Raw genomic sequence first — 27,220 nt, 5'->3', positions numbered from 1 at the left:
GGATGGAGGTGAACAAGATTAGAACACATTTAGGTAAAGAAAAGCTGTTCCCATTTGCTGAGAAGGACAAGGAAAGACAGATTTAGAATTTTTGATCATGAGATCGGTTACTGTTGTTAGTGGATCCTTGCTGTGTTCAGGTTGGCTGTTTTAGTTCCTTAGAACATTTCAGCAGTATCCTAATGGCTGTGAAGAATGTTGGTGCACCTTGCAGTGGGGAAGGTTATATTGAAATATAAATGGATGGACAAAAAAATCAGATCTTCTCCACACTTGAGAACAAATAAACTACATTCACACTCTCCACTGAAGGATGGTGAGATTCGAGACTGATGTTGCCAAAAGGTACAGAGTAGCAGAGCCATGCTTCCTGCACTTGGAGTTTGACTCTTCTGGACGGGCGACTGTTTGAAGCTGCAACACCATAGGGCGGGACTTTACAGCCGCACTCATCCTGAAACCTTAATATCCCGCCCGAGGTCAACAGACCATCCCATGGTCCACCCCTCGCCTGCTCCGATTCCCATGGTGGACAGGACGGTAAAATACTGGCCCATGAGTTTGGATAAAGGACAAGGCTCGCTCTCCTGCTACTCATTAGCCTCCTGCCAGTATCTGTTCTAGAGGCACACCCTCCATGGCCGAATAGCTGGTTAACTCTCGACATACAAAAAGAAGAGACACTTGGAGAAGGAGCAGCAGAATAAGGATCACCTGTCCAACTGTCCACGAAACAAGAGCAAAGCAGAGGAGAACCTCAACCAAGACCACAAAGAACAAATGAACCAATCATTTACTGTTTGAATCATAGAATCCTACAGTACAGAAAGAGGTCATTCGGACCATCGAGTCTCCACCGGCCACAATCCCACCCAGGCTCTATTCGCATAAACCTCATTGACCCTGTTAATCCCCCTGACACTCAGGTCAATTTAGCATGGCCAATCAACCTAACTTTGCTGTGGGATCTTGCTGTGTACAAATTGGCTTATATAGAAATTGTAATAGTGAGCTGCCCATAATGTACTTTGAGGTGTTCCCAGACCACGAGAAGGTGATTTATTGATGCACATTCTTTCTTTGAAGAGACTTAGCCCCCAGCTTGGTAACATCTGGAGCGGTAACTTTTTGCCAAATACAAACGTTACAGAAGGAAGGGTCAGCTGTGGGAGAGCCCTTGGGGTGGGGGTGGGGGGTGGGGGGGGTGAGGGGCGGGGGGTTGGGGGGGGGGGGACCATCTCCAAAATGAGAGTATTCAGAATGAGGGAATCATTAGTAATTCTGCCAGTTATTGCCCATCTCCAGCTGCCCTAGGAAAGTGAATCTTCATAGAATCTCTACAGTGCAGATGGAGGCCAGTTGGCCCATCGAGCCTGTACTGGCAGCAACCCTACCCGGCCCTATCCCTGTAACCCCACGTTTTTACCCTGCGATGACTATTTATCATGGCCAATCAAACAAATCTGCACATCTTTGGACTGTGGGAGGAAACTGGAGCACCCGAAGGAAACCCACGCAGACACAGGGAGAACGTGCAAACTCCACACAGACAGTGACCTGAGGCTGGCATTGAACCCGGGTCCCTCACGCTCTGAGGCAGCAGTGCCAACCACTGTGCCACCGTGCAGCTTGCGAGTCTGTGGTCTAATGTAGTCTGTAGAATCAATGTGGTATCACAGCATATCTTAAAGAATGAGTGTGGTGTTCAAATTAGACTTTCATTAGGGTGACTAAAATTTAAATCCCTCAACCACTGGACTTTGGGATTCTGGTGAGAGCAGATAGGTAAGAGCAAAATTGGAGGGAGGCAGATTTGTTCCTGTCCCAGACAATGGACATTTTTCAGAAACAATTGCTCCATCTGTGAATGATCCTTGTGTCAGTATGGACACCAGTAGTGAGACCAAATGAGACCTGGGTACAGCAGAACAGTAATTTATTCATGAACGCACAGAGTATCAGTAATAATTACCCACTACAATTATACAGGCACAGAACAACAACTTGCATTTATATAGCACCTTTAATGTGCTGAAATGTCCCAAAACACTTCATGGGGATGTTATTTGACACCAAGCAACAACATGAGGGAACATTACAAGACTGATCAAAAGCCTCGGGAAAGACATGGGTTTTAAGAAGTATTTTAAAGGAGAAAAGAGAGGTAGAGTGATTAAAATTGGGGATGTCCAAGTGGCCAGAGTTAGAGGAGCATCGATATCTCAGAGGGTTAGGGGCTGGAGGAGGTTACAGAGATAGGGGTGATTCTTCCAAAAAGTGCTGGAATGGTGGGGAAAATGGTTTAAATTAACGATTGTTTTCTCAGTGGGAGTTCAGACTCGAATCTCCTGCACTCTGTGCAATGCCGAGGTCGCAATTGTTGTGGGAAAAATCCACTAGTAGTCAGATCTCGAGATTCCAAAACACAGTTTATTCAACGGAGCTCCGTGGAGACAAGGCACAAGTCAGTAGCAAACCTTCTCTCGGTAAAATGACGGGAACGGTTCATCTTTATACTCTTTACACAATAGATGGACTGGAGATTTGAACATTATCACATCGTTATAGGCAGATACAAACAGATACAGACATTTAACATAGTATTGTTCTTATGAATGGGTACATTTCCTATGTCTGTGGCTATCAATGGTTGGTTTTGGCACATTCAGGTGCTAATCGGTTTTCCTGCATTCATATTTTCCCGCTCTTCCTATGACTAATCTACTCCCTTTGTCTCGGGTTTTTTCCTTATCTAAAAGATGTCTCGATCCTTGGCTTGGCTTCCTGAGGTGTTTGTTTACTTTAAGTCACTGTCTGTGATTCTAAATGGCTTGTCTGTTGGGTTTGATTTCAAGTGATCTTTGTCTAAGTGGAAGCCGGTGTCTGTTTTATGGTTCCTTTCCCAGTTAACTCTTTATGTGCCAGGCAGCTATTTTAAAGTGTGCTTTCCTTACATTTTTCCCCTCACACAATCGTGAATATCATTAAACGCTCAGGGGGGGCGGGGCCTATTCCTGCCAGAATCTAACAGTTCCTGAACTCTGCGCATGCGCAGTGGCCCCGATCTGTCAGCCTGCAGTTTGCTGGACAGCTCGATCGTGAGCCAGCCTGGGACCCCCGCAGTGCTGCCCCTCGTGACACCCCCACGGCCCCATTGCAGCCCATTCGCGACCCGCAGAAGCATTCCTGGGCCAGCCCAAACCCACCCCCCACCCCCGCCGTCCCAGAGCACCGTAATATCCAGCCTTCCCCCCGCCCTCTCCCCAGCAGTGATGATCCCCTCCCACCACCCCCAGCAGACCACCCCGCACTGACCACCCCCCATGGCAGGCAGACTCTGCCCCCCCCCCCCCCCCCCCCCCACCGGCAGACCCCCACCCCCAGCCTGCCCCGATCGCTGGCCTCCCTCCAGCCCCAACCGATCGTGTTTGCAGAGTGGCAGCGCGACCCCCCCACCCCCACCGATCATCCCCTAGGCCCCACCCACAATATGCCCTGCCCACGATAGGCCCTGCCCCCTTGGCACTGCCCAATGCCCAGTGGCCAGTGCCAAGGTGCCTCCCTGTGCATAGGCACTTTGCCCCTTGGGCAGTGCCAGGGGATGCAGGCTGGCACTGTGAGGGTGCTCATGCCTCAGGGAGAGTGAATGTCCGGGGTGCGTGGGGTCTTTAATTATGCTGGTTGCTTTTCTGAGGCAGCGGGAAATGTAGACAGAGTCAATGGATGGGAGGCTGGTTTGTGTGATGGATTGGGCTACATTCACGACCTTTTGTAGTTTCTTGCAGTCTTGGGCAGAGCAGGAGCCCATACCAAGCTGTCATACAACCAGAAAGAATGCTTTCTAACATAGAAACATAAAAGATAGGAGCAGGAGGAGACCATTCGGCCCTTCGAGCCTGCTCCACCATTCATTACGATCATGGCTGATCATCCAACTCAATAGCCTAATCCTGCTTTTTCCCCGTAACCTTTGATCCCATTCGCCCCAAGTGCTGTATCCAGCCGCCTCTTGAATACATTCAATGTTTTAACATCAACTATTTCCTGTGGTAATGAATTCCACAGGCTCACCACTCTTTGGGTGAAGAAATATCTCCATCCTAAATGGTCTATCCCCCCCTCCTCACACTGTGACCCCTGGTTCTGGATTCCCTCACCATTGGGAACATTCTCCCTGCATCTAACCTATCTAGACTGGTTAGAATTTTATAAGTCTCTATGAGATCCCCCCAACTTGCCTGAACTCCAGCGAAAACAATCCTAACCTAGTCAATCTCTCCTCATACATCAGTCCCGCCATCCCCGGATTCAGCCTGGTAAACCTTCGCTGCACTCCCACGGGAGCAAGAACATCCTTCCTCAGAAAAGGAGACTAAAAGTGCACACAATACTCTCGGTGTGGCCTCACCAAGACCCTGTATAATTCCAATTCTATGGTGCATCTGCAAAAGTTGGTGAGAGTCCCCTACGTAGCTGACATGCCAAATTTCCTTCGTCTTCTGAGAGAGTTGGTCGGCTTTCTTAACTATAGTGTCGGCATGAGGGGATCAGGACAGGTTGTTGGTGATTTGGATACCTGAAAACCATAGACTTTTGTGGGAAATTGTATTTGAATATTCTTTGTGCATGATGCTGCTCAGGGATCCTCTCATCTTCAAGTGGAGTCACGATGGCAAAAGAGGCTTGGATTTTTAAATCCTTTTACAGGATGTGTGCGCCACTGGCATTTTGTCCATTTCTAGTTGCCCTTGAGAAGGTGGTGGTGAGCTGAGCTTCTTGAACTGCTGCATGTGGTGTAGGTACACCTACACTGCTGTTAGAGAGGCAGTTCAAGGATTTTGACCCAGCAACAGTGAAAAGTGAAGGAGCAGCGATATATTTCCAAGTCAGGATGCTGAGTGGCTTGAAGGGGAACTTGCAGATGGCGGTGTTCCCATGTATCTGCTGTCCCTATCCTTCTGGGTGATACAGTTTGAGTGTTTGGAAGGTGCTGTCAAAGGAGTCTTGCTAAGCACCTTGTAGATGGTACACACTGCTGCCATTGCGCGTCGGTTGTGAAAGAAGTGGACACTGAAGGTGACGAATGGGATGCCAATCAACTGACTGCTTTGTCCTGGATAGCAGGAATCCCCACAGCAGGAATCACAGATTATCTCTGCCACTTTGTTTGCACTAAGTGCCGTAAGGGATGGCACAGCCTTTGGCACTGCTGTCTCACAGCGCCAAGGATCTGGGTTCGATTCCCGGCTTGGGTCACTGTCTGTGTGGAGTTTGCACGTTCTCCCCGTGTCTGCGTGGGTTTCCTCCGGGTGCTCCGGTTTCCTCCCACACTCTGAAAGACGTGCTGGTTAGGGTGCATTGACCCGAACAGGCGCTGGAGTGTGGCGACTAGGGGAATTTCACAGTAACTTCATTGCCGTGTTAATGTAAGCCTTACTTGTGACTAATAAATAAACTTTTATTTATGCATTGCATTTTCAAACTTGCCCAAAAACCAGCTCTGAAACTCTCCCATTTTCTCGCTCGTTCAGCATTTAGAAAATGTTTTGTGAAATCGCACCCCGAAAATCTGTCCATCCCAAGTCTTAAATACATTCAACGATGGAGCATCCACCACCCTCCAAGTAGAGAATTCCAAACGTTCACAACCCTTTGAGTGAAGCAATTCCTCCTCATCTCAGTCCTAAATGATCAGCCCCTTATCCTGAGACTGTGCCCCCGTGTTTTAGATTCATAGAATCATAGAATCATACAGGGCAGAAGGGGCCCTTCCGCCCATCGAGTCCACACTAACATGTGAGAAGCACCTGACCTCCCACCTAATCTGCCAGCACTTGGCCCATAGCCCTGAATGTTACAATGTGCCAAGTGCTCATCCAGATACTTTTAAAAGATGTGAGACAACCTGCCTCCACCACCCTCCCAGGCAGCGCATTCCAGACCATCACCATCCTCTGGGTAAAAATGTTTTTCCTCACATCCCCCTTAAACCTCCTACCCCTCACCTTGAATCTATGTCACCTCGTGACTGACCCTTCAACTAAGGGGAACAGCTGCTCCTTATCCACTCTGTCCATGTCTCTCATAATCTTGTACACCTCGATCAGGTCGCCCCTCAGTCTTCTCTGCTCCAACGAAAACAACCCAAGCCTATCCAACCTCTCTTCATAACTTAAATGCTCCATCCCAGGCAGCATCCTGGTGAATCTCCTCTGCACCCCCTCCATTGCAATCACATCCTTCCTATAATGTGGTGACCAGAACTGCACACAGTACTCCAGCTGTGGCCTCACCAAAGTTCTATACAACTCCAACTCGACCTCCCTGCTTTTGTAATCTATGATGTGGAGATGCCGGCGTTGGACTGGGGTAAACACAGTAAGAAGTTTAACAACACCAGGTTAAAGTCCAACAGGTTTATTTGGTAGCAAAAGCCACACAAGCTTTCGGAGCTCTAAGCCCCTTCTTCAGGTGAGTGGGAATTCTGTTCACAAACAGAGCTTATAAAGACACAGACTCAATTTACATGAATAATGGTTGGAATGCGAATACTTACAACTAATCAAGTCTTTAAGAAACAAAACAATGTGAGTGGAGAGAGCATCAAGACAGGCTAAAAAGATGTGTATTGTCTCCAGACAAGACAGCCAGTGGACCTGCAGAGTTTCACTGGCTGTCTTGTCTGGAGACAATAAACATCTTTTTAGCCTGTCTTGATGCTCTCTCCACTCACATTGTTTTGTTTCTTAAAGACTTGATTAGTTGTAAGTATTCGCATTCCAACCATTATTCATGTAAATTGAGTCTGTGTCTTTATAAGCTCTGTTTGTGAACAGAATTCCCACTCACCTGAAGAAGGGGCTTAGAGCTCCGAAAGCTTGTGTGGCTTTTGCTACCAAATAAACCTGTTGGACTTTAACCTGGTGTTGTTAAACTTCTTACTTTGTAATCTATACCCTGATTGATAAAGGCGAGTGTCCCATATGCCTTTTTCACCACCCTACTAACAGGCCCTTCCGCTTTCAGAGATCTGTAGACAAACACGCCAAGGTCCCTTTGTCCCACAGAACTTCCTAATGTCCTACCATTCATTGAATACTTTCTTGTCAAATTACTCCTTCCAAAGTGAATCACCTCACACTTTTCAGGGTTAAATTCCATCTGCCACTTATCATTTGACCATTCCGTCTATATCTTCTTGTAGCCCAAGACACTCCACCTCACTGTTAACCACCCGTCCAATCTTTGTGTCATCCTCAAACTTACTAATCCTACCCCCTCACGTAATCATCTATGTCATTTATATAAATGACGAATAATAGAGGGCCCAACACAGATCCCTGTGGTACACCACTGGACACTGGCTTCCAGTCACTGAAGCAGCCTTCTGTCATCACCCTCTGTCTCCTACAACTGAGACAATTTTGAATCCACCTTATCGAATTACCCTGTATCCTGTGTGAATTTACCTTCTTTACAAGTCGCCCACGTGGGACCTTGTCAAAGACTTTGTTGAAATCCATATAAACTACATTGACTGCACTACCTTCATCTACACACCTGGTCACCTCCTCAAACACTTCAATCAAATTTGTTAGGCATGATCTCCCTCTGATGAAGCCATGCTGATCAAGCTTTGCCTCTCCAAGTGGAGATAGATTCTCTTCTTCAAAAGTATTTCTAATAGTTTCCCTACCAATGACGCGAGACTCACTGGTCTGTAGTTCTCTGGTTTATCTTGACAACCCTTCTTAAATAGTGGAACCACATTAGCTGTTCTCCAATCATCAGGCACCTGCCCCGCGGCCAGAGAGGAATTGAAAATTTAGCTCAGAGCCCCTGCAATCTCCTCCCGTGCCTCCCACAGCAGCCTAGGGCACAATTCATCCGGACCTGGAGATTTATCACTTTTAAGGCTGCCAAAACCTCTAGTACCTTGACCTTCCCTGTGTCAATTTGCTCAAGAACCTCACAGTCTCTCCCTGAATTCCACACCATCGTCCTCATTCTCTTGGGTGAAGACGGATGTGAAGTATTCATTCAACACTCTACCAATATTCTCTGGCTCCACCCACAGATTGCCCCCTTGGTCCCTAATGGGCCTACTCTTTCTCTGGTTATCCTCTTCCCATTGATATACTTATAGAATATCTTGGGATTTTCCCTACTTTTACCAACCAGAGTTTTCTCATATCCCCTCGTTGCTTTCCAAATTGTTGTTTTAAGCTCCACCCTTCACTTTCTATACCTCACTGATGCCTCCACTGATTTGATCCCCTTGTACTTCTTAAAAGCCTTTCTTTTCCTTCTCATCATATCCCTGACCAGCGAGAACAATCTCTCAGCACCCACCCTATCAAACCCCTTCAGACTCTTATAGGTTTCAATGAGATAGGGCAGCAGGGTGGCACAGTGGTTAGCACTGCTGCCTCACAGCGCCAGGGACCCGGGTTCAATTCCCGGCTTGGGTCACTCTCTGTGTGGAGTTTGCACATTCTCCCTGTGTCTGGATGGGTTTCCTCCGGGTGCTCTGGTTTCCTCCCACAGTCCAAAGATGTGTGGTTTAGGTTGATTGGCCATGCTAAATTTCCCCTTTGTGTCAGGGGGACTAGCAAGTTAAATAGGTGGGGTTAAGGGTATATGGCCTGGGTGGGATTGCAGTCGGTGCAGTCTTGATGGGCCAAATGGCCTCCTTCTGCACTGTAGGGATTCTGTGAGGTGTCATTCTTGTAAACTCCCGAGAGTATAAAGCCAATTTAGTCAGCCTCTGGTTAGAGGACAACAACCCCCTCATCCCAGAGACCAAGCCAGTGAACCTCCACTCTACTACCTCCAATACAAGTGTATCTTTTCTTAAATGTGGAAACCAAATCTGCATATATGTTATTCTAGATGCAGTCTCCCCACAACCCTGTACAATTGAAGGAAGGTTTCTTTATTCCTGTACTCCAATCCCCTTGCAATAAAGGCCAACTTGCTATTTGCCGTCCTAATTACATGCTGCATCTGTGTGCTAACTTTGTGTTCCTTTTACCGGCACTCCTAAATCTCTTTGAACATCAACCTGAGAAGTTTTTTGCAATATTCTGTTTTTCTATTCTTATGGCCATCAAGAATAATCTCACACCTCCCTGCGTTATATGCCACTATGTTTCACACCTCCCTGCGTTATATGCCACTATGTTGCCCACTCACTGAATCTGTCCATATTTCTTTGCAGCTTCTGTGTCCTCCCAACAGCTTCCCTTCCCGCCTAGCCTTGTACCATCAGCAAGCTCAGATACATTCGTCTCTGCCCCTTCATCCAAGTCACTGTCGTGGTGAGGGGAATGGGAAGGGGGCTGGTGGCAGAGATTAGGGGGTGGGGGGGCGGGGGGGGGGGGGGGGGGGGGGGAGTGTGGGGGGCCGGTAGTGTTAGGCTAAGATGGTAGAGGGAGGGAGCAGTCCATGCAGCTCAAATGTGTTTAGATGTGGGATTGGGCACAGTTCCTTTGCAGGCTCCAGTTCACAGTGATTGGCTCATTCCTTTCCATTAGGTTAAAGGCTTAGAGTTTGAAAAACAAACACTATGCAGTTAAATTTTTAAACCGTAAATCTCCACCAGATACTGAAGATACTGGGGCGGCACGGTGGCACAGCAGTTAGCACTGCTGCCTCACAGCACCAGGAATCCAGGTTCAATTCCGGCCTCCAGCCTGTGCGGAGTCTGCACGTTCTCCCCGTGTCTGTGTGGGTTTCCTCCGGGTGCTCTGGTTTCCTCCCACAGTCCAAAGATGTGCAGGTTAGGTGGATTGGCCATGCTAAAATTGCCCCTTAGTATCAGGGGGACTAGCTAGGGTAAATGCATGGGGTTATGGGGATAGGGCCCGGGTGCGATTGTGGTTGATGCAGATTCAATGGGCTGAATGGCCTCCTTCTGCACTGTGAGATTCTATTATATATATGATATATTTGAATTTAAAAGTTTGATATCCTGCTTTACATTTAAAGATACTCTAGATAAATCCTCCCCTGTCCGCCTCCCCCCTAAAACCCCTGCTGCCATTTCCATCTGATTCTGATGTTTCTGAGCAGCTGGAAGGTCGAACCCCTGCCCCAGTGTGGGACTAACCCCTGCCCCAGTGTGGGACTAACCACTGCCCCAGTGTGGGACTAACCACTGCCCCAGTGTGGGACTAACCCCTGCCCCAGTGTGGGACTAACCCCTGCCCCAGTGTGGGACTAACCCCTGCCCCAGTGTGGGACTAACCACTGCCCCAGTGTGGGACTAACCACTGCCCCAGTGTGGGTCGAACCCCTGCCCCAGTGTGGGACTAACCCCTGCCCCAGTGTGGGTCTAACCCCTGCCCCAGTGTGAGTCTAACCACTGCCCCAGTGTGGGACTAACCCCTGCCCCAGTGTGATTCTAACCCCTGCCCCAGTGTGGGACTAACCCCTGCCCCAGTGTGGGACTAACCCCTGCCCCAGAGTGGGACTAACCCCTGCCCCAGTGTGGGACTAACCCCTGCCCCAGTGTGGGACTAACCCCTGCCCCAGAGTGGGACTAACCCCTGCCCCAGTGTGGGACTAACCCCTGCCCCAGAGTGGGACTAACCCCTGCCCCAGTGTGGGACTAACCCCTGCCCCAGTCTGGGTCTAACCCCTGCCCCAGTGTGGGACTAACCCCTGCTCCCAGTGTGGGACTAACCCCTGCTCCCAGTGTGGGACTATCCCCTGTCCCAGTGTGGGACTAACCCCTGCTCCCAGTGTGGGACTAACCCCTGCCCCAGTGTGGGACTAACCCCTGCCCCAGAGTGGGACTAACCCCTGCCCTCAGTGTGGGACTAACCCCTGCCCCAGTCTGGGTCTAACCCCTGCCCCAGTGTGGGACTAACCCCTGCTCCCAGTGTGGGACTAACCCCTGCTCCCAGTGTGGGACTATCCCCTGTCCCAGTGTGGGACTAACCCCTGCCCCAGTGTGGGACTAACCCCTGCTCCCAGTGTGGGACTAACCCCTGCTCCCAGTGTGGGACTAACCCCTGCTCCCAGTGTGGGACTAACCCCTGCTCCCAGTGTGGGACTAACCCCTGCCCCAGTGTGGGTCTAACCCCTGCCCCAGTCTGGGTCTAACCCCTGTCTCAGTGTGGGACTAACCCCTGCTCCCAGTGTGGGTCTATCCCTTGCCCCAGTGTGGGACTAACCCCTGCTCCCAGTGTGGGTCTATCCCTTGCCCCAGTGTGGGACTAACCCCTGCCCCAGAGTGGGACTAACCCCTGCCCCAGTGTGGGACTAACCCCTGTCTCAGTGTGGGACTAACCCCTGTCTCAGTGTGGGACTAACCCCTGTCCCAGTGTGGGACTAACCCCTGCTCCCAGTGTGGGACTAACCCCTGCTCCCAGTGTGGGACTAACCCCTGCTCCCAGTGTGGGACTAACCCCTGCCCCAGTCTGGGTCTAACCCCTGCCCCAGTGTGGGACTAACCCCTGTCTCAGTGTGGGGCTATCCCTTGCCCCAGTGTGGGACTAACCCCTGCCCCAGTGTGGGGCTATCCCTTGCCCCAGTGTGGGACTAACCCCTGCCCCAGTGTGGGACTAACCCCTGCCCCAGTGTGGGACAATCCTCACTCCCCATCCCTTCACTCTCAGTGGTTGATGGGACCCAGTCCCGAGCCGCTGCAACTCATTCAGAAACTTCTCAAACTGAACTGCTGATCACATTCCAGTGTTACTTTCCTTCCTCCCAGTCACTCTGTCACATGCTCTCCCTGTTTTACCAATTGCTTCTGATGATAATGAAATTCCCAGCTGGGAATGCAGGGTAAGGATTCCTCGGGCTGGGATTCTCACAGCTCCCATCTGGAAATTATTACTTGGGCTGAATTGCATCCATTTCTCGGAGCTGGTTTGCTTTGGGCTTAGTGGTATTTAACAAGCTGCCCAGGAGCAGGAGCAGTTTGTAGAGAGTGAGAGAGGAGGGGGTGACAGAATGACTGGGATCTTGCTGCTCACTCTCTGGGTCTGTTCTTGCTGCTGCTCAGACGGTGGGGAAATGTTCAAACCCTTTGACTTGCTGTATGAGGAGGGGATCCAGGCTTATTACAGGAATGACTGGCACAGTGTCATTCACTACATGGAGGAAGCGACTCGCAGCTACAGGCAGCAGAGAAAGTTTCAGCTGGGCTGCCGGCTGCAGTGTGAGAGGCAGCATGAGTTCCAGGAAGGAGCCGAGCCCGTTTCCAGCTCCTTCTCGGTGATCCTGAAGCGAGCGCACTGTATCCAGCAGTGTGAGTCCCGGAGGATGGCTCCAGCCTCCCTCTACAGAGTCAGTGAGGACATCTCGCAGCAATTCCACAGGCGCACCGTCTACAACTACCTGCAACTGGCTTACTACAAGGTACTGGGGAGGGGGTTGCATAGAAACTAGGAGGAGGCCATTCGGCCCTTCGATCCTGCTGTGCCATTCATTATGATCATGGCTGATTATCCAACTCAATAGCCTGAGCCCACTGCCTCCACCCCCGCCCCCCCAATACCCTTTGTCCCCAGTGCTATTTCTAACTGCTTCAAAACATACAATGTTTTGACCACAATTATTTTCTGTTGTAGTGAATTCCACAGGTTGACTGCTCTCTGGGTGAAGACATTTATCCTCGTCTCTGTCCTAAATGGTCTACCCTGTATCCTCAGACTCTGACCCCTAGTTCTGGACTCCCCCACCATTGGCAGCATTCTTTCTGAATCTACCCTGTTAGAATTTTATAAGTTTTAATGAGATCCCCTCCCATTGTTCTAAACTCCAGTGAATATAATCCTAACTGACTTAGTGTCTCCTCATATGACAGACCTGCCATCTCAGGAATCAGCCTGGTAAACCTTCGCTGTACTCCCTCTATAGCAAGGCCATCCTTCCTCAGATAAGGGAACCAAAACTGCACAAAATACTCAAGGTGTGGCCTCTCCAACGCCCTATACAATTGCAACAAAACATCCCTATCCCGATACTCAAATCCTCTCGCTATGAAGGCCAACATATCATTTGCCTTCTTTACTGCCTGCTGTACCTGCGCACTTACTTTCAGTGACTGATGCATGAGGACTCCCAAGGTCTTGTTGAACATTCACATCACTTAATTTATAGCCATTCAGATAATCTGTCTTCCTATTATTGCTACCAAAGTGGATAACCTCACATTTATCCACATTATACTGCAGATGCCCACATCACGCTGAAGCATCTCTGCATCCTCCTCACAGCTCAACCTCCCACCCAACTTTGTATCGTCTGCAAATTTGGAGATATCACATTTAATTCCCTCATCTAAATATTATATAGTGAATAGCTGTGGTCCCAGCACTGACCCCTGTTGTACCCCACCAGATACAGAGATCCGTGGGTTAGGTTGATTGACCATGCAAAGTTGCCCCTTAATGTCAGGGGATTATCAGGAAAATGCGTGGGGCTAGGGGCTGGGTGGGATTGTTGTTGGTGCAGGCTTGATGGGCTGAATGGCCTCCTTCTGCACTGTAGAGATTCGATGACTAGTCACTGCCTGCCATTTGGAAAAAAAACCCATGTATTCCTACTGTTTGTTTCCTGTCTACCAACCGGCTTTCTATCCACTTCCCCAATCCCATGCATTTTAATTTTACACGCTAATCTTTTATGTGGGGTTTTGTCAAAAACTTTCTGAAAATCCAAATAAACTACAGCCACTGGCTCCTCCTCATCAACTCCACTAGTTACATCCTCAAAGAATTCCAGTAGATTTGTCAAGTATGATTTCCCCTTCATAAATCCAGGCTGACTCTGTCTGATCCTGCCACTGATTTCTAAATGCTCTGCTATAAAGTCTTTGATAAGGGGTTTTAGAATTTTCCCCACTACCGATGTCCAGTTTATTGGTTTATACTTCCCTACTTTCTCTCTGCCTCCGTTTTTAATTAGTGGGGTCACATTCGCTGCCCTCCAATCTGCAGGGACTGTTCCTGAGTCTATAGAATCCTGGAAGATGACCACCAATGCATCCACTATTTCTAGAGCCACTTCATGAAATATTCTGGGATATAGCTCATCAGGTCCTGGGGATTTATCCGCCTTCAATCCCACCAGTTCCCCCCATACCATTTCTCTACTAATACTGATCTCCTTCAGTTACTCCCTCTCTCTAAATCCTGTGTTCCCCAACATTTCTGGTATCGTTTGTGTCCTCCTTTAAGACAGACCCATGTGTTAAGGCACAACAGTGTTAATGGGGTGTGTGTTAATGTGGGGGGGTGGGCGGGTGCTGCGTGTCAGGGGGTTTGTGTTTGGAGCTGCATATTTGAGGGTTTATTTGGAAAGGATGGAGTGTGAAATATTGCTACTGTGATTGGTCTCTCAGAGTTAGGATTTGGGAATTGAATGAAGTTCTGTGTCCTGTAGTTCAGTCTGGCTTGTTTTATATTTATCTATTTCTGAGCTTCCTCCATGTGTTTAGTTTACTTATTGGTTCCTACTTTTAGCCTGTGTGTAATTATAGGTGGCAGAGACTGTCAGTGTCTGGGAAACAGTTTCTATCCTGAGCGATTTCCCCAGCTGGATTAAAGCTGATTGAGAAGCCTTACCCTGGGACAGGGCTGCCATTGTGACCCAGGTCATGCTGGGGAACAGGGCCAGGAGGATGAATCATGGGCCCTGGTGCTACGGCTGTTTCTGGGCCCCTTATCTCCCTCCACGACCGCTCCCCCGAACCTTTCCCCTCGGTTTAGCAAAGTTATATTTTCCTCCTTCAAGATTCACCACACCAAACAATCTCAGCTCCTGGTAAAATGCTGACTGTCATTGCTGGCCTGATATCAGACACCCCACACTGCCTGCATATTCCAAACTGCAATGGTACAATGCAGCGTTAGATTGGGAAATCTTTAAAGGTCAGCAGAAAGCCACAAAAAAAGCTATAAAGAAAAGTAAGATGGATTATGAGAGTAAACTAGCTCAGAATATAAAAACAGATAGCAAAAGTTTCTACAAATATATAAAACGAAAAAGTGGCTAAAGTAAACATTGTTCCTTTAGAGGGTGAGAAGGGGGATGTAATAACTGGAAATGAGGAAGTAGCCAAGGCATTGAACAGGTATTTTGTGTCGGTCCTCACAGTGGAAGACACAAATAACATGCCAAAAATTGAAGACCGAAAGGATATGGCAGGTGAGAACCTAGAAACTATCATTATCACGAAAGAGGTAGTGTTGGGCAAGTTAATGGGGCTAAAGGTAGACAAGTCTCCTGGTCCTGATGGAATGCATCCCAGGGTACAAAGAGACGGCGGGAGAAATAGCAAATGCACTCGTGGTAATTTACCAAAATTCGCTGGACTCTGGGGTGGTTCCCGCAGATTGGAAAACAGCAGATGTGAAGCCACTGTTTAAAAAAGGAGGTAGACAAAAGGCAGGTAACTATAGGCCGGTTAGCTTAACTTCTGTAGTAGGGAAAATGCTTGAATCTATCATCCAGGAAGAAATAGTGAGACAGCTGGCTATAAATTGTCCCATTGGTAAGATGCAGCATGGGTTCATAAAGAGCAGGTCATGTTTGACTAATTTGGTGGAATTCTTTGAGAACATTACATGCGCAGTGAACAATGGGGAACCTGTGGATGTGGTATATCTGAATTTCCAGAAGGCATTTGAGAAGGTGCCGCACAAAAGACTGCTACATTAGATAAAGGTGCATGGTGTTACGGGTAATGTATTAACATGGATAGAAGATGGTTAACTAACAGAAAGCAAAGAGTGGAGGTAAATGGGTGTTTTTCTGGTTGGCGATCAGTGACTAGTGGTGTGCCTCGGGGATCGGTGTTGGGACCGCAATTGTTTACGCTTTACACAGATGATTTGGAGTTGGGGACCAAGTGTAATGTGTCAAAATTCGCAGATGACACTAAGATGGGTGAAAGAGCAAAGTGTGCAGAGGACGCTGAAAGTCTGCAAAGGGATATAGATAGTCTAAGTGAGTGGGCGAGGGTCTGGCAGATGGAGTACAATGTTGGTAAATGTGAGGTCATCCATTTTGGTAGGAATAACAGCAAAATGGACTATTATTTAAATGGTTAAAAAATTGCAGCATGCTGCTGTGCAGAGGGACCTGGGTGTCCTTGTGCAGGAATCTCAAGGAGTTGGTTTGCAGGTGCAGCAGGTAATTAAGAAGGCAAATGGAATTTTGTCCTTCATTGCGAGAGGGATGAAGTTTAAAAACAGCGAGATTATGTTGCAGCTGTATAAGGTGCTGGTGAGGCCACACCTGGAGTACTGTGTACAGTTTTGGTCTCCTTACTTGAGAGGATACACTGGCACTGGAGGGGATGCAGAGGAGATTCACTCGGTTGATTCTGGAGTTGAGAGTGTTGGCTTATGAGGGGAGACTGAGTAGGCTGGGACTATACTCATTGGAATTCAGAAGAATGAGGGGAGATCTTCTCGAAACATATAAGATTATGAAGGGAATAGATGAGATAGAAGCAGGGAAGTTGTTTCCACTGGCAGGTGAAACTATAGAACGAGGGGGGCATAGCCTCAAAATAAGGAGAAGCAGATTTAGGACTGAGTTGAGGAGGAACCTCTTCACACAAAGGGTTGTGAATCTGTGGAATTCCCTGCCCAGTGAAGCAGTTGAGGCTACCTCATTGAATGTTTTTAAGGCAAGGATAGATAAATTTTTGAACAGTAAAGGAATTAAGGGTTATGGTGAGCGGGCGGGTAAGTGGAGCTGAGTCCACAAAAAGATCAGCCATGATCTTATTGAATGGCGGAGCAGGCTCGAGGGGCCAGATGGCCGACTCCTGCTCCTAGTTCTTGTGTTCTTATTGGATGTCCCTTAGGGCTCAGTGACCACAGGCTGAGGCTGGTGGTGATTTAACCTGAGGATCACCACACCTCGGGCGAGGGGCAAGGTTGAGGAGGTGGGGCCTCCATGAATAACCTCAGCTGGTACGGGAATTGAACCCACGCTATTGTTCTGCATCACTAACCAGCCATCCAGCCAGCTGAGCTAAACCGACCGGGATTTAGTGACACTCTGGCAATCTGTTCTGTATCAGAAAGACCGTTTCCAGTTTGTGGTCTTGTTGGGAGTTGGAGGGAGGGATAGCCCCCTGGGAGAGGGCTGACATTGTGACCCAGGTCATGGTGAGAAATGGTATGGGGGAAACTGGGACAGCACTGCCCCCCCCTCCCCACCCTGGCTGGGCAGGGGGGGTGGGGGGGGTGAGGGAGGGATGGTGAGGCTGGGTGACAGATCCTCGTGGCCTGCTCCAACCTGGCGATTGAGAGTTCAAGGCCTTTCTTTGAAAAAGACTCGCAGTTGCAGTTTCTGGGAGTGGGACAGATGTTTGGGCAGCTTTAATGGTTTGAAAATAATCTGAACTGTCACTTTCACTATAATGCCTTCGAGTTATAAACGCTGTGGTTGTGGAGACAACAAACCATTCTCCTGCCTGAGTACAGGATGTTATTTAACATGAGGATGTTGTACACTGGGTGTAATTGGTTTCTATTTTATCAGTAATCTCTCAGCAGGCAGGGCCCCCAGGTGTCTGTGTGATACAACGATGTGGAGATGCCGGCGTTGGACTGGGGTAAGCACAGTAAGAAGTCTCACAACACCAGATTAAAGTCCAACAGGTTTATTTGGTATCACAAGCCACTAGCTTTTGGAGCGAACAGTTTGTGAACAGAACTCCCACTCACCTGATGAAGGGGCAGCGCTCCGAAAGCCTGTGGCTTGTGCTACCAAATAAACCTGTTAGACTTTAACCTGGTGTTGTGCGACTTCTTACTGTGTGATACCAGGACAATTCTATCTGATATTTTTATCTGCAGTGTGAAGACTCTGCTGCTGTGCACAGCGAGAGACGATGTGCTGATATCTACTGAATCTCCCTTCTTTAAAATTCACTTCACGGGATGGGGGGGTTGCTGGCTGGCCAGTGTTTATTGCCCATCCCTAACTGCCCCCCCACCCCATTTCAGAGAGCCAACCACATTGCTGTGGCTCTGGAGTCACATGTAGTAAGGAGTCTAACAACACCAGATTAAAGTCCAACAGGTTTATTTGGTAGCAAACGCCACTAGATTTCGGAGCGCTGCTCCTTCATCAGATGGAGTGGAAATCTGCTCTCCTTACTGTGTTTATCCCAGTCCAACACCAGCATTTCCACATCATGACTACCATCGTCACATGTAGGCCAGACCAGGTCAGGATGGCAGATTCCCTTCCATAAAGGACATTAGTGAACCAGATAGGTTTTTCCGACAATGGTTTAGAGGTTTTTTGTGTCAATAGAAACACAGAAAATGCTGGAAAATCTCAGCAGGTCTGACAGCATCTATGGAGAGAGAATAGAGCCAACGTTTTGTCCAGGGGAGCCTTTGTCAGACTTTTTATTGAATTCAAATTTCACCATCTGCTGAAGTGGGATTCGAACCTGGGTCTTTGGATTATGAGTCCGGTGATAATACCGCCTCTCCATTGGTCTGAATCGCCTCAAGGACTGGGCACAGTGGCACAGGAGTGGGGAAGGGATTGTGGGCCTGTACCCTGCACACGCTCTGCTAACCCAGGGTTTATGCAGATTACCCCTAAAGGGGGTGGGGGGGCGTTGTTGCTGGCCCCCTGTTTAAGCCCACTGTTAGTTGTGTAATGTGCAGCAGCACTATTGAAGTATTCATTGGGGGAGAGGGGGTGTGGACAGCTCCCTTTGACACACTCTTGGCGATCTCATTTGTCATGTGTGACTCCTGACCAGATGGCTGTGTTTGGATCATGTTGCATTCACAACAATAACTTGCATTGATATAGTGCCTTTAACACAATGTCCAAAGGCATTTCACTGGAATGTTATTAAATAAGATTGGACATTGAGTCACATGGAAGGGGGTAAAGTTCAGACAAAGAGCTAAGGTTTATAGAAATGTCTTAAAGGAAGGCAAGGTTAAAAAGGAAATTCTAGAGCTGGAGTGATTACAATTGGGGCGTGCCGAGAACGGTGAGGGTTTGGGCTGGAGGTTACTGAGATGGGAAGGTGATTTGATCAGGAAATTCAAAAACATGGGTGAAAATTTTAAAATGAAGACATTTTATATCCCATAATGAATAAAAATAAATCCGCCCTGGTTTTCCTTTATTAATCCATGTTGCTCCAAGTTAGAAACTTTCTCCTCCATTATTTTCTAGAATCTTCCTGTGATTGGCAGGTTTATCTTTCTCTCCCTGTTGTAAGTTCGATCGCTCCTCCCTCCCTGGGTGTCTCGAGGCCTTGAATTTATTTTATGGTCCTCCAGTGTTTAGCAACGTGTTTGTTACAATCCTCGCTGGTGATGAGTAATCTATCCAATACTCAAAACCTTTCCTGATTGGAGGAGGGTGCCACTGTCGACAATGTCAGCATTGCCCAGCTCTGATAACAGAGCTAACATCACACTCCAATATTCTGTTGGGAGGCGATGGCCTAGTGGTATTATCGCTAGGTTATTAACCCAGAAACTCAGCTGATGTTCTGGGGATCCGGGTTCGAATCCCGCCAAGGCAAACGGTGGAACTTGAATTCAATAAAAAATATTTGGAATTAAGAATCTACTGATGACCATGAAACCATTGTCGATTGTTGGAAATGGTTCACTAATGTCCTTTGGGGAAACGATATCTGCCTTCCTTACCTGGTCTGGCCTACATGTGACTCCAGAGCCACAGTAATGTGGTTGACTCTCAACTGCCCTCCAAGGGTAACTAGGAATGGGCAATAAATGCTGGCCAGCCAGCGACGCCCATGTCCCATGAATGAACAAAACAAAATGGTCACTGTTAAACTGGGCTTTATTGGTTGGGACCTTATGATACATGTCAGCCCAATGCACCTCGTGGGGCGAGGAGTAACTTTAATCCAAAGAAGCAATAGATACATTTTAAGAATTGAACTGTAGTGAAGGTTAAGTCAGGTAAGGGTTTGGTAGCAGGAACTCTCATCACATCTGCTCAGATTGTGCTGTGAGCAGGAATGGTCTCTTTCATTCTCCTGGTTCTGAGTTTAACAGACAGGACTCTGCCAGTCTTCACAGATCAACTCATCTGGCATTGATTCTCCCTCTGAATCAGCCGACATCGAGCTTTCTTGTTCTTAACCGTTTGAGAAAATGAAGTTTGAAAGTTGACCCTTGCCGCAGAGTTCCCCACGTGGACCATTTATAGCTCCGAATTCCTGGAAACGAGACGACACTGCAGATGTTGGTGCCGGGGTTAGGGGTCAGCTGGGGCTCTGTGGGTGGAACCAGGTTCCAGGTACACGTCCTCCTGCGAGGAGTGGGGGGAAAGGCTGAGAATCCGTGCTGATTGGAGTTTGGAAGAATGAGAGGGGGTGGGGGGTGGTGGGGCGTGGGGGGGGGCGGTGCTGAGAGGATGTTTCCCCTCTTGAGGCAATCTAGAACTCTGGGACGCAGTTTTAAACTAAAGCATCTCCCACTTAAGACCTATTCAAAGTTTGACATTTTGTGGGGGGATCTTACCAGAATTTGTCAAGTTCCAGCGAGTGAGCCACGCTGCCGGGACCAGTGTCATTTTTTGAGCCTCATTCATGAAGGTTTTTATGGTCGGGAGAATCCCACCACTCCCCCAGTGACCTCCCTCTGATTCGCCTGTCACAGCCGAATTTCCATGCAGCAACCAGCAAGGAGTTCCCTCCAAACAGCCCCTCAGCACTTGTCCCTCAGTGACTGCAGGGAACAGCAGCCAGGAAAGCCTCACTGCGATTCTGAGGGAGCCCTCACCAGACTGCTGGATGGAGTGGTCCAGAAACGGGGTGCACTCTACCCCCACTCCAGGAGATGGCTTTCCACCAAGCTCACCACCACCGCCTGGGATGCAGCAGGAGTTCCGGTGAGTGCCAGCTCCCTGCAGAGGAGGACAGGGCAGCATTGCTGCAAGGACCTTCACTCAGCCAGGGTAAGTGAGTCTCATACAGTCTTTTCCTGGGCTCCCTCGCACACCCCTCCCACCTCCACCTCCATCTCGTACCCAGACACTTGGGCTTTGCCAACACCTGCTAGGCTCACCCTGCACCCCACCCCACTTGCTGTCCTGCTCCTCCCACTCGAGTCCCACCCCTGCTTCACCTCACCGCCATCGTAAATATCAACTCCGCCGCCTACACTCTCCTTATCTGTGTCTTTGCAGGACAAACTCAACTGCAAGCGTGAGCAAGCCCCCCCACCCCCCCCGACCCCCCCGCCGGGGTATTGCCAGAGCTCAGAAGCCCCCCCCCCCGCTGGGGTATTGCCAGAGCTCAGAAGCCCCCCCCCCCCCCCGCATTTCGGGGAGAGAACCGTCGAGTTGGCCGGGGAGGAGGAAGAGTTTGCCTGCACTGAGAAAGTGGCAGCAGCAGAGAAACGTGAAAATCCTCAACACAATACTGTCAGTCTCCCATTTGTGAACTGAACTCCCACTTACCTGATGAAGGAGCTGTGCTCCGAAAGTTTATGGTATTTGCAACCAAATAAACCTGTTGGACTTTAACCTGGTGTTGTGAGACTTCTTACTGTGTTTACCCCAGTCCAACGCCGGCATCTCCACATCAAGTCTCCAGTGAATAATCAATGTCCCTCCTTTATTCCCTGTGATACACTGATACCATCTCCCTTTTCTCGCAGGCAAAACAGCAGAACAGGCCGGACCATCCTTCCACCCCCTGGACCCACCGGACTCCAGCAGCTCTGAGGGGGACCCCACCGTGGGAGAGCTGTCACCCGCACCCGGGACCAGCACGGATACTCACATCTCGGTGGGTTCGCGATGTAGACAGGCTTCTGGGTAACTCACTGGTGACTATCTCCCAGCTGAAGCTCCCCAGAGGCAGGGACGTCCCAGGGAACCAGCACACTGAGAGATACCGGAGTCCAGGATCCTGCTGAGCTCCTTGCCAATCATGTGTCCCTGGGGCCCGGTCATCCCACAGCTGCAGAGACAGAGTCGTGAGCTCAGGAAGGGCTGACTAGAGGAGTTCCAGCACCTTCTATCCGACAAGATGGAGCTGTCACTGCAGCGCACTGAGGCCAACACTGCGAGGGTGCTGTCTGCAGTGGAGACGTTGGTGCTGGACATGCACTCCATGCAGGAGATGTCTGCACCATAGAGCAAGGCTCCAACTGCATGGTGCAGGCACCAGTGGGGATCCGAGTGTCTGTGCCAGAGGACCATGGGGCTTTGGATCTCACTCTGGCTGCTGCTCCGTCCCCTGGAGGAGCACAGGGGGCCCCTCCGTCCCGTTTCCCCCCCCCCCCGCCCCAGAGGAACACAGCCCCCCACCCCCCTCATCTCCGTGAAGGAGCACTGGGCCCCGGGAACCCAAAGCGATGAGGATTGTCTGATTCACAGCCTGGGCCTTTCCGTGCAGCAGACCCTGGGGCTGTGCAGCCTATCTGAGGCCCTGCTGTCTGTGAGCGACACTCGTCCAGCCCCACACACTGCAATTCCCGGACTGCCTGAAATCAGGCCGCCCCCCCCCCCCGCTACCCCCACCCCCACTGGGTCACCCGCCAAGGTCCTGTCAGGTCACAGGGTGGAGAAGTCAGCAAGCTGCTTCAATCTCCGCTGCGGATCCTGGGGACGCACCTAGACATGGTGAGAGGGTGAGAATGAGTAAGTAGTGATTGGTACCTAATTGTCAGGAGTGAAAGTCGGCGCCAGTGTGGAGAGGTCACCAGTATTTATAGTTACAAATAATAAACCACTCGGTTCTCTCTCAGCCTCAAACCTGTCATTTCACACTGAAGCTCGGTGGGAGCACGTAGACCCAGCCCAGAGGAGTGAGAATAGCGGCGCTGTGCCTCTCCCACACTGAGGACAGGCAACCCCCCCCCACACCCCCTCCACGTCACCACCCCTGGTGAGACCCCGCTCATGGAAGGAGCCCCCCCCCCCCCCCCCCCCCACCTGCTCTCGCCCTCCCATCCGCACTGGAACAGTTCAATTTTGCATCTCTCCACCTGAGCGAGAGAGGCCAAGTGCCTGTCAAGGTGCTGATTGGCTGTAAGCTGAAATGAAACCCTGGCCACTTATGCAGAGGGGCTGCCGGAGATTGTCTTTCCAGCTTTGATGAACCCCATGATGTGCCCGTTCATTGGCAGGGTGCAGGTGGCTCTCTGGGTACGAGGCCGACACATCGCTCTGTCCTCACTGCGCTATCACCATTCTCCCGCACACTCGGGCCAATGGCTGCAGCCCCCTCCCATTGATAACGTCCAATCAGCGGTTAGGTAACGCTGGCACCTGTTGTGGGAGGTTCACCACCTGCTCCTTCCACTTGTCCCTGAAATCAGAGGCAATCGGGGCCAATTCCGGCCCTGCCCACTGCCCAGCTCCTCCTTGGCATCATCAGACTCCACATCTTCCTCCTCCTCGGAGATCCGGCCCGTTTCCTCCAGGCTGGAGGTTTTGTCCTCTCTGCAGCACTAAGCTGTGGAGAGAGCAGCAGAGCACAATAATGCGGGACAGCCTCGGGGGCTGCATTGTGGGGCATCACCCAACTGGTCCAGACACCAGAAGCGCATCTTCAACAGCCCATTCGTCTGCTCCACCAACACGCATGTTGAAGCGTGACCTCATTGTACCGAGTCTCCACAATAGTGTCGTCGGCAGCCTCCTGAGTGGGTATCACTGTGCCCAAGGAGACATCCCTCTAGTCCCACTCTTCCTCAAAAACAGCTGGGATTTATGAGTGACCCAAGATGTAACTGCCATGGGCGCTGCCCGGGAAACGGGCACCCCCTGCATTGTGTGGTCAGAGAAACCAGGAAGCAATGCCAGCACATTCTCCTCGGAGCAAGGGGCAACCCGACATGCAGGGGAGTAATGCCTCTGAGCGACCCACACACGCACACCCTCCAACAACACCCCCACCCTCCCTCCCCCATTGGTTACTGTGACCCTCACTCCTCGGCCCCGAACTCCACTTGCGTGTGTCCCAGCATGCTCCCAGCTATGTATTGGCTGCCTGGGTGCTCGCTCTGATTTCCGTCCCCGGGTGGTGATGGTGCCAGGTTGGTGTTCCTGTAGAGCTGTTGTAAGTGACGCTGACGTGATGTCACATGTATCCGGTGTGAATGCTCGCTAATGAGATGTTAATGTATTCAAATTTGGTTCCCGCCATTCCCCGGCAGGTTCCACATCACTCCGGTGGCGAGGTTAGCTCAAAATCAGAAACTGCGATCTCCCAAAGAATCTCACTTTTCCAAACTCTCTGCATTTTGAGTCCGTGCCGTCATTCCCGTGGACACCGGACACAGGTTTAAGGTCGTGCCTGAGCTTTTTATTGAGAAGTGAGTCAGGGTTAATGGAGCGGCAGACAGGAAGGTGGAGTTGAGGCTACATCAGATCAGCCAAGATCAAACTGAATGGCAGAGTGGCCTCTGTTCCAGTGTTGTGTGTCACTGGGATTTGAAATTCCCAGCCTTGCACACAGTTCAGGTTTGAGACGGAATAGCAGAGTGGTCCCTGAGGGCTGATCTCTCTGGAATCCAACCAGACTGGGTGTGATTGGGAGCCAGGCTGGGGGGGGTCTTGTGTGTAAGCCACTGACTGTCTGTCAGTCTACACAACGCACGCTAATCTGCCTAATGGTTTCAGGCAGTGAAAAAACAAGGAATTGTCAGGCCCTGGAGTTATCTGACTTTCTAACAAGCCAGATGTGTATGGTCTTCCTGCTTCATTAAATCAGCTGTCTCCAGTGAAGTCCCCTTTCTATACATTCACAAACAGTGAAAAGATCCAGTGTATTATTGACAGGATCTGGTTAAACTTTCTCTCTCCCAAAACCTCTGAGGAAATTGTACAAAATGAATGATAGTTTGTGTATTTTGTGTGTGGGTGTGACCCACTGCATGTAACTTTCCAGCTGCACTCAGCACTGTGACTGGAAATACTTTCTGAATCAATGGCGATCCCCTAGACCTGAAAGCATGTGTGTATGCTTCTGTATCTGGTTGCTAGGCATGTGCGCGCACGTGTGCTGTGCGCACATGCCTCAAACTCATTAACCCTTCCATTGCCTGTTATAAACAGAAATCCTTGGATCAGTCGCTTTTACATTCTGGCTTCTTCCTGGAACAATGAAGTGTAAAGACTGAGTATTGTGCAGAGCACTGGGGGTAGCAGCTTGGTATTTCCTGGGTGATTGGGCTGCTTTGGCCCATTACTGGAGAATAATATCCAGAAGTCTTTACTCACATTGACTTTTGTCATCTGATTTCCAGGGGCTTTTGCTGAAGTTGTACTGTCAGAGTTGGTATGTCAAAGTCTGTACGACTAACACTACATTCTGCACCCTCTCCTTTCCTTCTCTCTGAACGGTATGCTTTGTCTGTATAGCGCGCAAGAAACAATACTTTTCACTGTATACTAATACATGTGGCAATAATAAATCAAATCAAAAGGGTAAGCTTTGATCTGCCAGATAGCCACTTTGTGCTGTAGCTTGGTGTTGGTTTATCTGAGCTGATGCTGTCCTGAACCTACAGTTTGTGATAAGTGAAAGGAGAAAGCCATTGGTTTAAATTTGGATGAAGAATTTGATTGATTTGTTCTGCTGGTGGGAAAGGTGAGGCCACCAATAGAAATTTAGTGCAAGAGAAGGGCATTTCAGAACCTGGGAAAGATTGCTTCTAATTGGCCGTGCTAAATTGACCCTGGTGTCGGGGAGGGTGAGCAGAGTAAATACGTGGGGTTATGGGGCTAGGACCTGGGTGGGATTGTGGTCAGTGCAGACTCTATGGGCTGAATGGCCTCCTTCTGCACTGTAGGGATTCTAATCTGTCCCTTATCCAGTTCTCATTTTGAATATATCCTTCTCTCTTCAATAACTTGCCAATGAAGATAATCTGCATTGTTTGTAACTCATTGGGAAACAGCAGTCTGAATCCGGAATCTGATTCCCTGCTGGAACAAGTGTGTAAATTTACACAGAAGCAGGAGACCACTCGGCCCACAGCTGCCTCTGCTAACCATCTTTACCTCCCCCTTGTGTTTACTTCTATATCTCTTCACTCAAATCCTAGTGCACACCAAAACTCTATCAATCTCAGAGCTCCAACTGATCAGCAGGATTCAGGGGCAGCAACGTGGAAGCTTCCGGAGCTGACGGTGAAAACTGCTTTGGATTTATTTTGTGTGGGTATTGAAGATGTGTTAGAGTGAAGCACGATTGTGACAGGACAAGATGAGATGATCCCTTTTGTTTTTTTTTTAGTTAAGGATGATTGTGGGTCTTGGAGACAGTGTGAAGGTAAACAGTTCTGCTGGGTCTGGTTAGGCAGTAGGTTTTACTGCCCGCCCGCCTGCCACGGGAATTGGAGCGGTGAGGGCCAACAATGGGAAGGTCCATTAACCTTGGGTGGGATTTTCCAGTTTTGGGATGAGCGAGCCGGATGTGGACAGTATTTCCAGAATGATGCTGGGACGAGGGGCTTCAGGAATAAGGTGACTAGACCAGCTAGAACTGCTCCTTCTACAGCAAAGACATTCAGGGGAGAATGAATTGAGGTGTTGAAAATGGAGAGTTCTTGGCGCAGTAACTAATAAACCTCTTTCCACAAAGAGAACAGAAATTAGATGAATTTTTTCATGCTGATTGGGAATACACACTGCTGGAAGGAGATTCCAAAGGGAAATCATTGAATCCCTACAGTGCAGAAGGAGGCCATTCAGCCCATTGAGTTGGATGAGTACTCGAAGAGGGAAGTGTGAATAATTGGCTAACTCTTTCTTGCTTGTGCTAGCTTTTTGATGGAATAAAGGGCCTCCTTTGCATTCATTTATTATTTAGATTTGATAAAGTGAGTGCAGACAAGGTTAAGGTACATGGAAGACATTTGGATTTTCAAAGGCCTTTAGTAAGGTATTGCATCATAACCAAGCAGTGAATGTGTGAATCAAGGAACACAATGGGCCGAATGGCCTCCTGGACCGTATGATTCTCGAGTAACAAAGCTCAAATTACCCAAACTGGGTCACCCTTTCCTGTGGACTGTTCCCTCCCTCAGCCAACCAGGGACATCCAGATGGAAGGCTGCTGGAGAGTGACATCTCATTGGCTGCATTAATAAACTCGACAAATTGACAATCTCCATTTCAACATCTTGCAAAATCTGGAAGGATTGTGTACGAGTTTTTGGGTGAAATGAAGCAAACTGTTTACCAGACCCATGTGAGGGTCACAAAGGAC

General features: G+C 49.3%; 2 protein-coding genes across 2 annotated transcripts in view; both read left to right on the top strand.

The window, feature by feature from the left end:
* Nucleotides 1-27,220, top strand: part of ccdc50a (coiled-coil domain containing 50a) — a 352,068-nt gene that overhangs the window by 224,406 nt on the left and 100,442 nt on the right. The gene's annotated exons all lie outside the window — the stretch shown is intronic.
* p3h2 (prolyl 3-hydroxylase 2) overlaps nucleotides 11,781-27,220 on the top strand; it is a 152,309-nt gene continuing 136,869 nt past the window's right edge. The window contains exon 1 of the mRNA XM_078204268.1: nucleotides 11,781-12,372. Coding sequence (XP_078060394.1) covers nucleotides 11,965-12,372 — 408 coding nt within the window. The 5' untranslated portion in view covers nucleotides 11,781-11,964. The remainder of the gene's footprint in view (nucleotides 12,373-27,220) is intronic.

Source organism: Mustelus asterias, chromosome 3, assembly GCF_964213995.1.
Source record: "Mustelus asterias chromosome 3, sMusAst1.hap1.1, whole genome shotgun sequence".
Lineage (NCBI taxonomy): Eukaryota > Metazoa > Chordata > Chondrichthyes > Carcharhiniformes > Triakidae > Mustelus > Mustelus asterias.
Note: the sequence above shows the minus strand (reverse complement) of the source record. Positions and strands in the feature narration are given on the sequence as shown.